General features: G+C 38.1%; 1 protein-coding gene across 21 annotated transcripts in view; it reads right to left on the bottom strand.

Moving 5' to 3' along the window:
- FARS2 (phenylalanyl-tRNA synthetase 2, mitochondrial) overlaps positions 1 to 13426 on the bottom strand; it is a 632301-nt gene that overhangs the window by 429342 nt on the left and 189533 nt on the right. For 19 of the 21 annotated variants that reach the window (XR_009262822.1, XM_058733127.1, XM_058733132.1 and 16 more), the window contains one exon: positions 482 to 613. The exons of the other annotated variants lie outside the window; for them this stretch is intronic. Coding sequence is in view for 18 of the 19 variants with exons in the window: in XM_058733127.1 (XP_058589110.1) it covers positions 482 to 613 (132 nt within the window). In the remaining variant the exon portion in view is untranslated. The remainder of the gene's footprint in view (positions 1 to 481; positions 614 to 13426) is intronic. 21 annotated transcript variants of the gene reach the window in all.

Raw genomic sequence — 13426 nt, forward strand, 5'->3', positions numbered from 1 at the left:
TTAACTTTAAAAATAATCATTTTTATTAAGCAATGGTCCTGCAGAGAAGAGCTGTATCCACAGATATAACTTACTTATAAATGAAATAAGAACAAAAAAGTATTATATATTTTGGCCTTGTTCTTAAACAGTTTGGAAGACAAACTGGACTCATGTGGTATGCATCAAATGCTTAGAGGCAACTGCAAAGCAACATATCAACAAATACGAAATTATGAAGTACAAATCCAATACTTAAGTGCTAACAAGGAAGATCTCCAGAAACAAAAAGTCTGTGCAAAATATGAGAAATGAAGTTCTTCCAGAGTTAAGTATGGAGAGTTAAGGGACAAGTACGTGGGCAACAGGAGGAGACAGAGATTGTGAGGCTAGCCCTACAGGGGCATATAAATGCATATGAAAATAAGTATGCAAATGAAGTGAAAGGAGAGAGAGTCTTTTTCAAGAGAGCCTACAAATAAAATGTTGGATTCTTTTCTACCTGAATTTACTAGTTGCTGTTCCATCACCCCACAGCCAAGAACTTCTAGCCATTCTCCGTGGAAGTTGATCTCCATCTCGAAGGAAGGATGAGTAAAAGGGAAGTAGCAGTCTGCCCACCTAATGTCCAGTCCTGCAAAGATGCCAAATAAAAACAGACAGTGTTAAAAGGCAGTCTATCCTTCCTTATGATCAAGACTGCCCTTCAGCTAATGACAACAATTACTACATTCTGAGTAAAATAAATAGGAAACAAACTCATTTGCAGCATGTTAGGGGGAGACAATAAATCTTAAAACTTGTGAAAAACTGGGCATGTCTTTTCCAATATTAAAAACACTTTGTGCAGTTCCAGGACCCTCTAAAACCAAATCAATCACTTGTCAAATCCCTGCAAACACCTGGCAGAGGGAAAAAAATTAGGTCAAGATCAGGGGAAAGCAGGTAATTCGTCTAGTTCTATAAGTGAAAATGATATCTTTTCAGAGGTAAAGAAAAAAAAACGTTTTACTATATATCCTGAAAACTTACTTATCAACAGTATGACCAATTTTGGATAAACTAATCAACTTTCACTTCCATAAGTATATATATTAATTTTTTAAATTAAGCTTATAAGAACTAATAAAAAGTTAAATAAGATCTCTCAGCTAAATTTAAGCAAAACATCTAGAAAGTCAAAACATTTATTTCTACAGAGGAGTACAAATATTCATACATCTAAACAAACAAGTACAGGCTAAATGCCAGAATAAATTTTTCAATAAGCAATCATGAACATGGCACTCATAAACAATGACATTATTAATTAACAAAAGAAAAGACTAATGAATTAAAAACAAACCCTGCAAAGAGCAGAAGCCACTACACCAGAAAAACCAGATGAGAAGGTCATCTGGTAGCTAAATGGCCGCCATGAGGAAAACAGAAAAGTGGGCATCAGGCAAATCATCTATGGTCTCTTGCCTAGGCTCCCTTCCCTTTGTGTAATGATCTTTCTCTTCTCTAAGCAACGTTTCTGATTCCATTTCTCCACAGGAACATGACCTCCTGTGAACTGAAAACACTGTCTTTTCTCACTCAAGACTATCTGTATTTTAAACCTTGTGGAAATCAGAATGTGAAATGAATAAAAGTAATAACAAAAACTGCTTCCATTTATTGAGGACTTACTATGCCTCTGTCATCCCACCTCACATGTAGGGAAAACAAACTATCAGAAAGGTCAAGTGTCTGCCCAAAGGCACACAGCTAGCAGATGACTAGGCCAAATCTAGGCCTTCCCAACTCCAAATCTCCCGCTCTTGACAATTAAAATATAATTCCCTGTCCATCAATAAAAGATATTTCAAGAATCAAAAAGCAGATGGGAACAGAATTATGAAACATGGGGACCTTCCCTATACCCCAGACAACAAAGGGCAAAGTAGGCTTTTCTTTTATGTTTTGTTTTAGTTGCCTTTATTTTCCTATCTACCTGATGTCTACGGCAAGTGACAAATGATTTCTGTTACACCAGTAACACAATAATCCTCGCTCTTGCTATACACATAGTATAATAGACAAATGTTACACTGCACATATATATAGTGCACAATTTGACATATGTTGACAATGTCTACATCTATGAAACTGTCACCACGATCAATATAATGAACATGTGCATCACCCCCAAAAGTTTCCTAGTGCCCTTTTGTAATCCTACCCCTCTGCCTGTTGCCCCTTACCTCTTGTCTTCACCCCACATGTCCCCAGGCAACTGAAGATCTCCTTTCTGTCCCTACAAAATAGTTTGCCTTTCCTAGAATTTTATAACAATGGAATCATATATCATGTACTTCTTTTTTTCATATGGCTTCTTGCACTCAGAAGAATGATTTTAAGATTCACCCATGTTGTACCTATCAACAGTTCCTTCCTTCTTATCACTGAGTAGATTTCACCAACAGTTTTTCTAACCAGGAAAAAAAGCTGGTCCTGTTGCAGGCCACTGGAGAAGTGTCCTCAGGTCCCCTGAGTAGTTCAGACTTCTCTGGATGGAAGCTCCTACATGCAGAGCAGGTGTTTATTCGCCACTATGTTCTCAGAAGAAGGTATCGGTATACCTGTGTGTTTGTCCAGCTTTGGGACCAACAATCCCCTACCACACTTTTACTGAAAAGCTGCAGACGCAGTCCCACTGGCAAACAGAGACGTGTGAAGCACTGGGATATATAACCGAGAGCAGACAGACGAGCAGAGAAACAATTTTTATCATTCTTTTTTTGTAACTCCTGACAGATAAGCACAAATTACCTAGTGAAATCAACTTAGAAAAACAAATTTTGTTTACATGGCTTGAATCAAATTTTACCAAAAGCAAGATGAGTACTCAGGGTTAACATGATTCTACCATTACACAGTTAAACATCACCTGGAGCAAAGTTAGGTGAGGTCTACACAAATTAATTTTTCTTGTGTGTCCTTACTTTATTCCTTTGGACAAGCTAAATGCATAGAATTTAGTTTATACATCTTTATAGCTCACACCTATAAAACCTTACATTCCCCACCCCCAGTCAGAGAGAAAGAATATATAAGACATTACTGAGCCCTGAAAACAATCACAAATGTTGATTCAAGTAATTCTACTATCAGTTTTTACGAAGCCCAGACTAAATCCCTACTGCATAATGTCTATGGGAAGCTCAGCCTGCATAGACAGGACTCTACACACACCCTCTGAGCTGTTGGTATGAGTGGTGTCAACAGAGCACAAAGACTGAACTGAAAAGTGATGTAAGGATCTCACCCCTTGTCTAGGAACCTGCTGTTACTGAAGGGCTTTGGCCACTTCTAGAAGTAAAAAAAATTACAACTGTGGATTGAAATTTTTTTAGTGTTGAATAAATTCTTAAGATAAAATGTCCACATGTTGGTTGTATCAACCCTTGCTCTTTTTTTGTTGATGACTTCAGTCACCCTGGCTCTGGGTTTCTTCTTGCTCAGTCATCCTACAGGTGTCCGTCAGGAGCAACCACGGTAATCGCTCCACTCTGAAAACCACACTTGGCAAAGCAGAAAAGGCAGGGAAGCTGGCCAAAGTTCTTCAGAATACATGAAGATGATTAATATTAATAATTTGTGGAGCAGAATCCATTGATAACAGTATCACAGAAACTAAGAAAACATAGATTGGCAAAAGTTATGTCCAATGGACCTAGAGCATTTTTAATCCTTTTCAACTCCTCAGATCCTGTTAAAAGTTTCCTTTCTGAATCTATATGATCATGCAAAGAATGCCAAATCCATAAACCATTCACCCCCTTTGTTCCATTACTTTAAAGACTTCAGTTTAAATTCTACTTCTTTCACATCAACAGGCAAAAGCCAAAATCTATGAAACCCCAGTTTTGAGAAACCTGCATCTCTGCTTCAAACAAAAATGGTCCTTATTTGAAAGTAAATTCTATTATTTAATGTGTAATTTTTGCCAAAACACCATATTCTTTTGTCTATATATATATATATATCTATATCTACATATATATATAGATATAGATATAGATATATATACATATATTTTTTTTAAACGTTTATTTCTAAAGGGGGAGCAGAGAGAGAGGGAGACAGAAGATCCAAAGCAGGCTCTGCGCTGGCAGCACAAAGCCCAATGTGGGGCTCAAATTTCACAAACTGTGAGATCATAACCCGAGCCAAAGTCGGAAGCTTAACTGACTGAGTCACCCAGGCGCTCCCTTTTATATATTCTAACAATTTAAATCCCAATTATATTGACACATTAACAGTACTTTTTTGTTTTTTAACCACTCATAGTGGAATCATTTAAAAACACACCTTCTTCTGGTTTTCTCCCCATAACCTCAAAATTATAGCAAGGTTGGGGTGCCTACATGGCTCAGTCAAGCATCCAACTCGTAGTTTTGGCTCAGGTCATGATCTCGCAATTCATGAGTTTGAGCCCCACATCAGACTCTGCACTAGGGATTCTCTCCCTTTCCCTCTCTTTCTCTCTGCCTGTCCCACACACTATCCTTCTCAAAATAAATAAACATTTTAAAAAAAAGAAAAAATTATAGTCAGGATTATAATATCGGGTTGAAAAAGCATCTGGAAATACAGCTTATATTAAAAGATGTGGTAGTGAATAACGGGCTAAAAACTTACAGAGTATGGCTTATTTCACATGCCCAAGTATCAGGAGTCAGAAAAAAAATCCACGAAAACCTATATATTTTGTGTTACATATTAATGGAGAAAAACGTTTTGTAAACATGTCCAAATCATATGGATTAATTATGCATTAGACCAATCTCTTCTTGGGATGACAGAAGAAATTATGCACACATGTATTATATATCTAATGGAAAATAATTGCAAATATTTTTCTTACCTTTTTTTTTTTTGTTTGTTTGTTTGTTTGTTTGTTTTTTTAATTTTTTTTTCAACATTTTTTATTTTTTTTATTTTTGGGACAGAGAGAGACAGAGCATGAACGGGGGAGGGGCAGAGAGAGGGAGACATAGAATCGGAAACAGGCTCCAGGCTCCGAGCCATCGGCCCAGAGCCTGACGCGGGGCTCGAACTCACGGACCGCGAGATCGTGACCTGGCTGAAGTCGGACGCTTAACCGACTGCGCCACCCAGGCGCCCCAATTGTTTGTTTGTTTTTTGTTTTGCTTAGTTGGTTGGTTGCTTGGTTTGGACCACAATTCACTAAACCATATTTATAAATGAAGCTCAGAGCTTTTTAAAAATTGCCTTAGAACTCTGTGAGACTAGAGCAACTGTCAAAAATTACATACCATACTTTTGAGCTGAGAGTCAAATAAAAGAAAGAATACCTTAGAATAAACAAAATATGATTTGAGTCTCAGATTTCTACCTATTTCTGTGAAACAGTGGGCAGGTTAATTAATCTCTCTGAGCCCCAGATGCCTCTTCTCCCCACTGTGTGTAACGACATCTATCTCAAGAGTGGTCATGAGTAAAGAACTTATATGTAGGAGCCCAGGTTTTCTCAAAGACAGAGAGATCCCTTTTGGAGTTCTGGGCACTCACTCTGCCTTTTCTCCTAAATGAGGATGCCAGCTTTGTTCAAGAATGAAGACAGCCCAAAGTCTAAAAGCATCCCCTCAAATGGGACCGCAGAAATGATTAGTGAAAATTCCTTCGGCATAGTGATGTGAGCCCAAATGCATGTAGCTAGAAATCTAATTCTCCCAACTCTGGTGAGATATGACCTGCCCCTACCTGCCACGGGGAACCAGGGACATGGAAAGGCAGCACTGCATGTCATCTGCTCTGTGTACCAGCTTCACGACTGCTGGACCCTTGGAAAACCGATCGGGGATACAATGAAGGGGGCCAGTGTGAGGGTCTCCTCCCACCAAGCCCTGTCTCCTATGCAGTGTTGCAATGCCTAACCACGGTGACATGTTGTAAATATTAAATAGGTGTCATTCCACCTCACCCCCCAACCCACCTTCACCACAGATCTCCTACAAAATGTTTAATTGCCCTGACTTATTGGCTCACTGAGGGATTCTTCCTCTGTTTCTCATCCATACCCTGTATATTTAAAGATGAGACTTTGCTATCAGAACCACCTCCCAGAGGTGTGAGAATCTAGATTTTAAAAAGTTGATGGCCCAAACTAGAGCATGTACCAGTGATTTTATATATCCTACCATGGCTACCCTCCACTGAAGCAGATAATTGTTTAAATTGACTATACAAATATGCAATTAATAACTGCTACTGGGCATTACTTTTTCAACAGGTTTTCCCTCGGCTGGTAGCAGGGAAACAGAATGCAGTGCTCTGACACCAGGGTGGCTATTCACACTTTCTGCACAGGATATAGCAGGCATCAGGAAGGAAAGTGAGGTAGGCAGAAAAAGGGTGAAAGGCTAAAAATAAATTCTTAGAAAAACTATGATCATCTTAGATGATTACCATGTAACTAGGGAAATTATCCGGATGCCATGTCAAAGGTACCTGACAATTCCATCTTTTTCTGTTTCCATTTAATTGAATTAAAGACCCACAGCTCTTTAAACTGAATATACAGCAAGTGGCATACAGGCATTTTTCCAGGTTTCTCAATATTGCTCTACTCTAATAGCTTTCTTTAAAAAGTCATTTTAATAGGTAATATGTTCACAGGGTTCAAAATCAATATACTGTAAGAGGATATATTTTACTATGTAACAAAGCATCAGTGACATCACAAGGAACAAAAGTTTTGTAATTATCTGAGGTGACTGATGTTAGCTAATTTATTGTGGTAATCACTTCACAATATGTACACACATCAAGTCATTATGTTGTATACCTTATACTAATACAACACTGTATATCAATTATATGTCAATAAACCTGGGGAAAAATATGTCATCAGTTAAAGTCTCACTGCATCCTTGTCCCTGTCCTATCCCCTCCTCCTGAATCCTTATGGGTGAACTACTAGGGTTTCCTTTTCATCACCAGATGTAAGCAAATATGGACATGTGCCTCTATTTTCCTTCCTTTTTTATATAAAAGACAGCATTCTTGCACATTATTCTACACCATGCTTTTATCACTTAATGATATGTTCTGGAGGCACCAACCTCCTCATTCCTTTCCCTGCTCCTTCACAGTGTTCCAGCAAGTAGCTACGCTACATTTATGTAAGAAGACCCCTATACTTGAACTATATCCATTATTCTGCTATGAACAATAGTGCTACACCAACCTACTCTGTTGGACAAAGAGTAAATGGTTTTATAGTTTTAATATTTCCCTCTACAAGAGTTGTAACAATTTTGCACTCCCATCAGCTCAATACTTTTCAAGGGCACCAAGGCCACACAACTAATTAGTACAAGAGTCAAACTGGAACTCCTATCCAGGCTGAACATTCAGGGTATCTGCTGGGTGTACTGAGACAAGACACCCAGGTTGACCCCCCCTGAGCACCTCTAATGTAGCCAGTGCAGAAGCTGGACACCATGGACAAGATTCCCAGGTTCCTACTGAGTTCCTTGCCCTTGTTGTCTATTTGCATATCCTGTCTCACCCTAGCAAAGGAAAAGAGTATGCTCTGGACCAAATAACCACATGGCTGGCAGTAATGAGGAAGAGGAAGCACAGGTAAGGCTTGAAGCATCCATGTGGGAATATGAAATTGATTCCATTTCCAAAACCCATCCCACAAGCAGAACAAAGTCATTCACAACTTACCATTAATTCCCCACCTAGGACCTTACAAACCTGGCAGTGCCATCAATGTGACTCTTTAGCGAGCCATATATATCCTATTATGTCCACACAGCCACATACTCTTGAATCCAGGACTGCAGACAGCTAAGAGGAATAAAATCATTCCAACTACAAAGTTAACATTAAAGACTACCTTTTCCCTCTTGGAGAGGGAAAGAGGATAATAAAATACTCTCGTGTGGAACCTCCATAGCACATAGCAGAAGCTATCAGCACTATTTCAGCCACAATGATGCCCTCTACTAAGACGTATACAAAGTAATAGGGGGAAAAGAAAAGGTTAGCATTTTCTACCACCAACGGTGATAGTGTAACTGATCACATATCTATTATCACAGTCTTCTGTTTATCACACAGTCTTCTGCCTGGTGGAAAGACTGGGGTGGTAAGTGCTGTTTCAGGCTCTTGCCATAAACTGCTATACACAGGAATCCTTTGATTAGGGCTTGGATCTTAAAATGATACTATCATCTCTCTACCTCACAATGGGGTGAGAAATGGAGTACAGCACAAATTAATGGCACCTCATTCCAAACCTGGCCATGAGGTCAGAGTCACTAGGATAACTGACTGCTCTTGGGCTATGTAGGGAGCAAAGGAGACAGTGTAACAACAACCTCGCCTGGGGTGGGCCACAGCAACAGGCTGGTCCTCAATCTTCCTTGCCCACCATTCCCACAGGATGGCACACAAACCTTATAGACAGAAGCCTAACACTCCACCCCAACAAATCTGATCAAAGAAGATGTAGGTAGGCCAGTCATAATGTATGGAAAGAGCAATCATAGATCTAGGATCAAATCCCAGCTCCACCATTTAACAAGTTCCTTACCCTCTCACTGCCTCAATTTTGTTTAAAATAAGAATACTTACCTCACAGAGTTGTGGTAACAATTCAGTAAGAAAAAGTATGTAAAGAACCTAAATACCAAATGAGTGATTTTTGAATTGAATGTCATTGAAATTCAGACCATAATATAAAATATCTTTCATCTTCTTATAAAAACATGAAAAAAAATTTTCCAAGTTGCATTCTTAAGGTAATCAACATTTGCTATTCATTTAATGTGGCGCTGTGCTGAACACTTTGCATGCCCTCTTTAATCTTTGCACTGATATAAACACTGCTCAATGACTCCTACTGTCCACATCTTATAGATGAAGGAACTGTGGTTACGACAGCTTACATATCTTATCTCAGTTTACACAGTAAATGTCAAGATCAGAATTCAAAACCAGGTGTCAGACAATAAAGCCCTATGCTGCCCTCCACTGGAACAGATCATGAAAAACTACACTAACTTGGCTTTCCACGCAAAGTGGCTTTATAAGACCAAGATGACATCAGAAACTCCTTGTTTTTCTAACACATTATGACAGGTATGACAACAAAGAGAAAACCAAAAAGGTATAGTCTACATTCAAAGATAAGAGAAATACCTCCACAGGCTAAAAACAGAACAGAAATGGAACACAGTGAGAGAGGAGAAAGCACAGTGCTTCTGGGCTCAGGGTCCATACTCAGGAAGAGGTACCAAGAGCTTGCCGTCAGCAGGATGATGTACTACTGGTTCAGGATCTGAGGGAAGCTAAAAGCTTAAAGTCAGTTGCAAGAATGGAATATGCTCCAAGCTCATAAAAGAAGAGTGACAAAAACTCACCAAATCCAGCCTGGGGCAAGAGCTCTAAAGAGCTGTTGCCTGAGAGATCCTAGCCATAGGCCTTGGAGCTTCCATATCCCTTAAATCAGAGCTGGACAGTAAATCGAACAGATCCCTATGAGTCTGTTCTGGATTTCAAGCCTAGACAGCTAGGTGGAACCAACTGCAAAGACACATAGGGGAGAAACAAGCAAAGCAGGAAAGAACAGGAGGGAGGAAAAGAGAGAAAAGGAAAAAAATGAAAACAAAAATGCCCCACTGAATATGAACCTGTAAACCAAAATTCCAAAGTACATGAATAAATCTAATGCTAAGTAAGCCAGCTAACAAAACCAACCATCAAGAATTCACTCCAGATGAAATTAATTTTCTAAAGCAACCTAAAATCTTATTTTTATTTTTATTTTATTTTTTAATTTTTAAAATTTACATCCAAATTAGTTAGCATATAGTGAAACAATGATTTTCAGGAGTACATTCCTTGATGCCCCTTACCCATTAGCCCATCCCCCCTCCCACAACCCCTCCAGTAACCCTCTGTTTGTTCTCCATATTTATGAGTCTCTTCTGTTTTGTCCCCCTCCCTGTTTTTATATTATTTTTGTTTCCCTTCCCTTATGTTCATCTGTTTTGTCTCTTAAAGGCCTCATAGGAGTGAAGTCATATCATTTTTGTCTTTGACTGACTAATTTCACTTAGCATAATACCCTCCAGGTCTATCCACATAGTTGCAAATGGCAAGATTTCATTCTTTGTGATTGCTGAGTAATACTCCATGGTATATATATACCACATTTTCTTTATCCATTCATCCATTGATGGACATTTGGGCTCTTTCCATACTTTGGCTATTATTGATAGTGCTGCTATAAACATGGGGATGCATATGTCCCTTCGAAACAGCACACCTGTATCTCGTGGATAAATTCCTAGTAGTGTAATTGCTGGGTCGTAGGGTAATTCTATTTTTAGTTCAATTCCTGTGTTGGCCTCTGTGCTGACAGCTCAGAACCTGGAGACTGCTTCGGGTTCTGTGTCTCCTTCTCTCTCTGCCCCTCTCCTGCTCAAGCTCTGTCTCTCTGTCTCTCTCTCAAAAATAAATAAACACTAAAAAAAATTAAAACAAGTGTGTTTCAGATATCCCAAGGAATACAATAAAGCACAATTTACAGATTTGTTCTAAAAAAAATCATAAGGCAATCTTTTTGTAAACCAGATCTAAACAATGCAACTGTAAGATTTTATCTATCTCCCTATCAAATTTTGCTTTGAGAAGCAAAACACCAGTCCTGATTTCAAAGAATTCCTGTCACAAACAGTAAGCAGTAACAGAAAAAAGCCTTAGAAAAACAGATTAAGTGGTGAGTGAGGAATAAGAAAAATTTAAAAAAAGAAAGATGAAGACAGTGAGGTGTAAAAGAAAAAATGGAGAAGAAAGTACAGACAGTCCTTGACTAATGATTTTTTGACTTTGCGACAGACTGAAAATGACATGCGTTCACTAGACACTGTACTTTGAATTTTGAAGTTCAATCTTTTCCCAGGCTCTGGTGCTACTGGGCAGTGGCAGCAACAAGCCGCAGCTCCCAGTCAGCCATGTGATCACAAGGGTAACAGCCCATACACTTCCAACCATTCTGTACGTGTATACCGTTCAGTGTTTCGCCTTCAGTACAGTATTCAACAAATTACATGAGATACTCAAGACTTTTTTTAATCAGATAGGCTTTGTGCTAGCTGATTTTGCCCAACTGTAGGCTAATGTAAGTGTTCTGAACACATTTAAAGTAGGTGAGGCTACGCTATGATGTTTGGCAGGGTAGGTGAATTAAATGCATATTCTACTTAGGATATTTTCAACTAACAATGAGCTTATCAGGATGTAAACCCATCATAAGTCAAAGAATATATATATCTAAAAGGAGAAGTCAAAGTGTCAAATGAAAAAGAATGATCTCCATGTCTGGACAAGGTGGAATAATGATAAATCAGTTTTACCTTTCCACATGAAAAACTAAAAACAAATAAAAAACAATGCCACATAAGACATTGGACATCAGGTAACCAAGGACACTGATCAGTGAGAGGGGAGCCCTAATACTGTCCTTGGAGAGAAGAACACAGAAAGAGCCCAGAAGACTTCCCAAGCTAAGGAGACAGAGTGGGAATCTGTTACAAGTCAGGATTAAGTAGAATTCATTGAACAGAGTGGACAGAAGAGGGCTGCATAGAGAACTCTAAAGATCTGAAAAAAAACCCACAATTTTAGTATTAAATTGAATACTATCAGTACTTAAATCTACACAAGGCCAGGGAACAAATAAAACAAAAACATTAGAGGGAATAATGCTGGGAACTCACAAGTACCAAGAATACTGCCAATTCCCAACAGCCAAGTGGAAAACAATAATCAATGGGTTATCAGTCACAGTACTAAGAAGGGTCTTATGTTGGTTGTGGGAAAAAAACTAACCCAGACCCTGTGTAACAAGATTTAACAGGAAGAACAAAAAGGATTAAGGTATTTGTAAGTAATCTCAGAACAAACTTCAGGAATACTATGAGGAATACAAAAATACTGAAAGCATTACAAGGTAAAATTAACAATGCCTGGCATTTTCTAGAAAATTATTATGCAAAAAAGAAGAAAACAGCAGGAAAAAATAAATAGCAATTCATCAACAAATGACACAGACGATAGAAGTAGCAGAAAAAAAATACTAAAGTATGTATGATAGTAGTATTCAATATATTCAATAAGTTCCAGGAAAGCCTGAAAATGTTAAGTAGAGACAAAGAAAATACAAAAGAAGGCACTCACTGAAACAAATGAATGGGGTGAATAAGAAAGGAACACTGGCTGCAATTCACAGCAGACTAGATATTGCAGAAAAAAATAATTGGTGAACTTGAAGATAAAGCAATGGAAAGTATCCAAAAGGAAACACAGAAGGAGAAAAAAAGGAACAAAATAGAAAGAAAAGTGAAAAGAACACCAATGAATTCTGAAAAAGTTTAAAGTGGCCAAATATATGTTATTGGAGTCCACAAAAGAAGAAAGTGATAGAGAAAATATGTGAAGAATAAAATTTACCAACATTTCTCAGAGTGGACGAAAAATATAAACCCATCAATCCCAGCTCAACCAACTCAGGCACAAAAAAATTTAAAGAAAACTACACCTATGCAAATCATAACCACATTGCTTAAATCTAATGACAAAGAAAAAATTTCAAAAACAAAGAGAAGACACATTATATATAGAAGAACAAAGGCAAAAGCAAAAATCACAGCAGATCTCTTACAAGAAACACACATGAGAAGAGAGAGAAACAATATTTTTAAAAAACCAAAACAACGAAACTGTCAATCTAGAATCCTTTACTCAATGACAATATCTCAAAAACAAAGACAAGGTAGACACTTTTCAGACAGACAAAAGCTGTCTGAAATAGCACAAAGTCCAGAAAGGGAGAAATGAAAGTCTACTGTTGCAAGGGTTTTATACTATACCTGAGTAGTATAATATCACTTGAAGATAGACTATGCAAACTTAAAGGTATATATTATCAACCATAAAGTAATTGCTAGAATAACACAAAAAGTTATAGCTACTAAGTCAAACAAAACAGATAAAATGAAATAGTAAAAACTCCACAATTAATCCAAAGAAAGCAAAGCTGAAAAAATAAAGAACCAAGAACAATGTGACAAATAGAAAACAAATAGCAAAATGATCATTTAAACTCAACCACACAGATAATCACATTGATGCAAATAATCTCATTAAAACAACTTGGAGGGGTGCCTGAGTGATTCATTCAGTTAAGTGTCCAACTTCAGCTCAGGGCATGATCTTGCAGTTCATGAGTTCGAACCCCACAACAGGCTCTGTGCTGACGGCTCAAAGCCTGGGGACTGCTTCAGATTCTCCATCTCCCTCTCTCTCTGCCTCTCCTCTGCTTGCACTCTGTCTCTCAAAAATAAATAAATAACATTAAAAATTAAAGAAAAAACAA

The sequence above is a fragment of the Neofelis nebulosa genome, chromosome 6 (genome assembly GCF_028018385.1).
Source record: "Neofelis nebulosa isolate mNeoNeb1 chromosome 6, mNeoNeb1.pri, whole genome shotgun sequence".
Classification (NCBI taxonomy): Eukaryota; Metazoa; Chordata; class Mammalia; order Carnivora; family Felidae; genus Neofelis; species Neofelis nebulosa.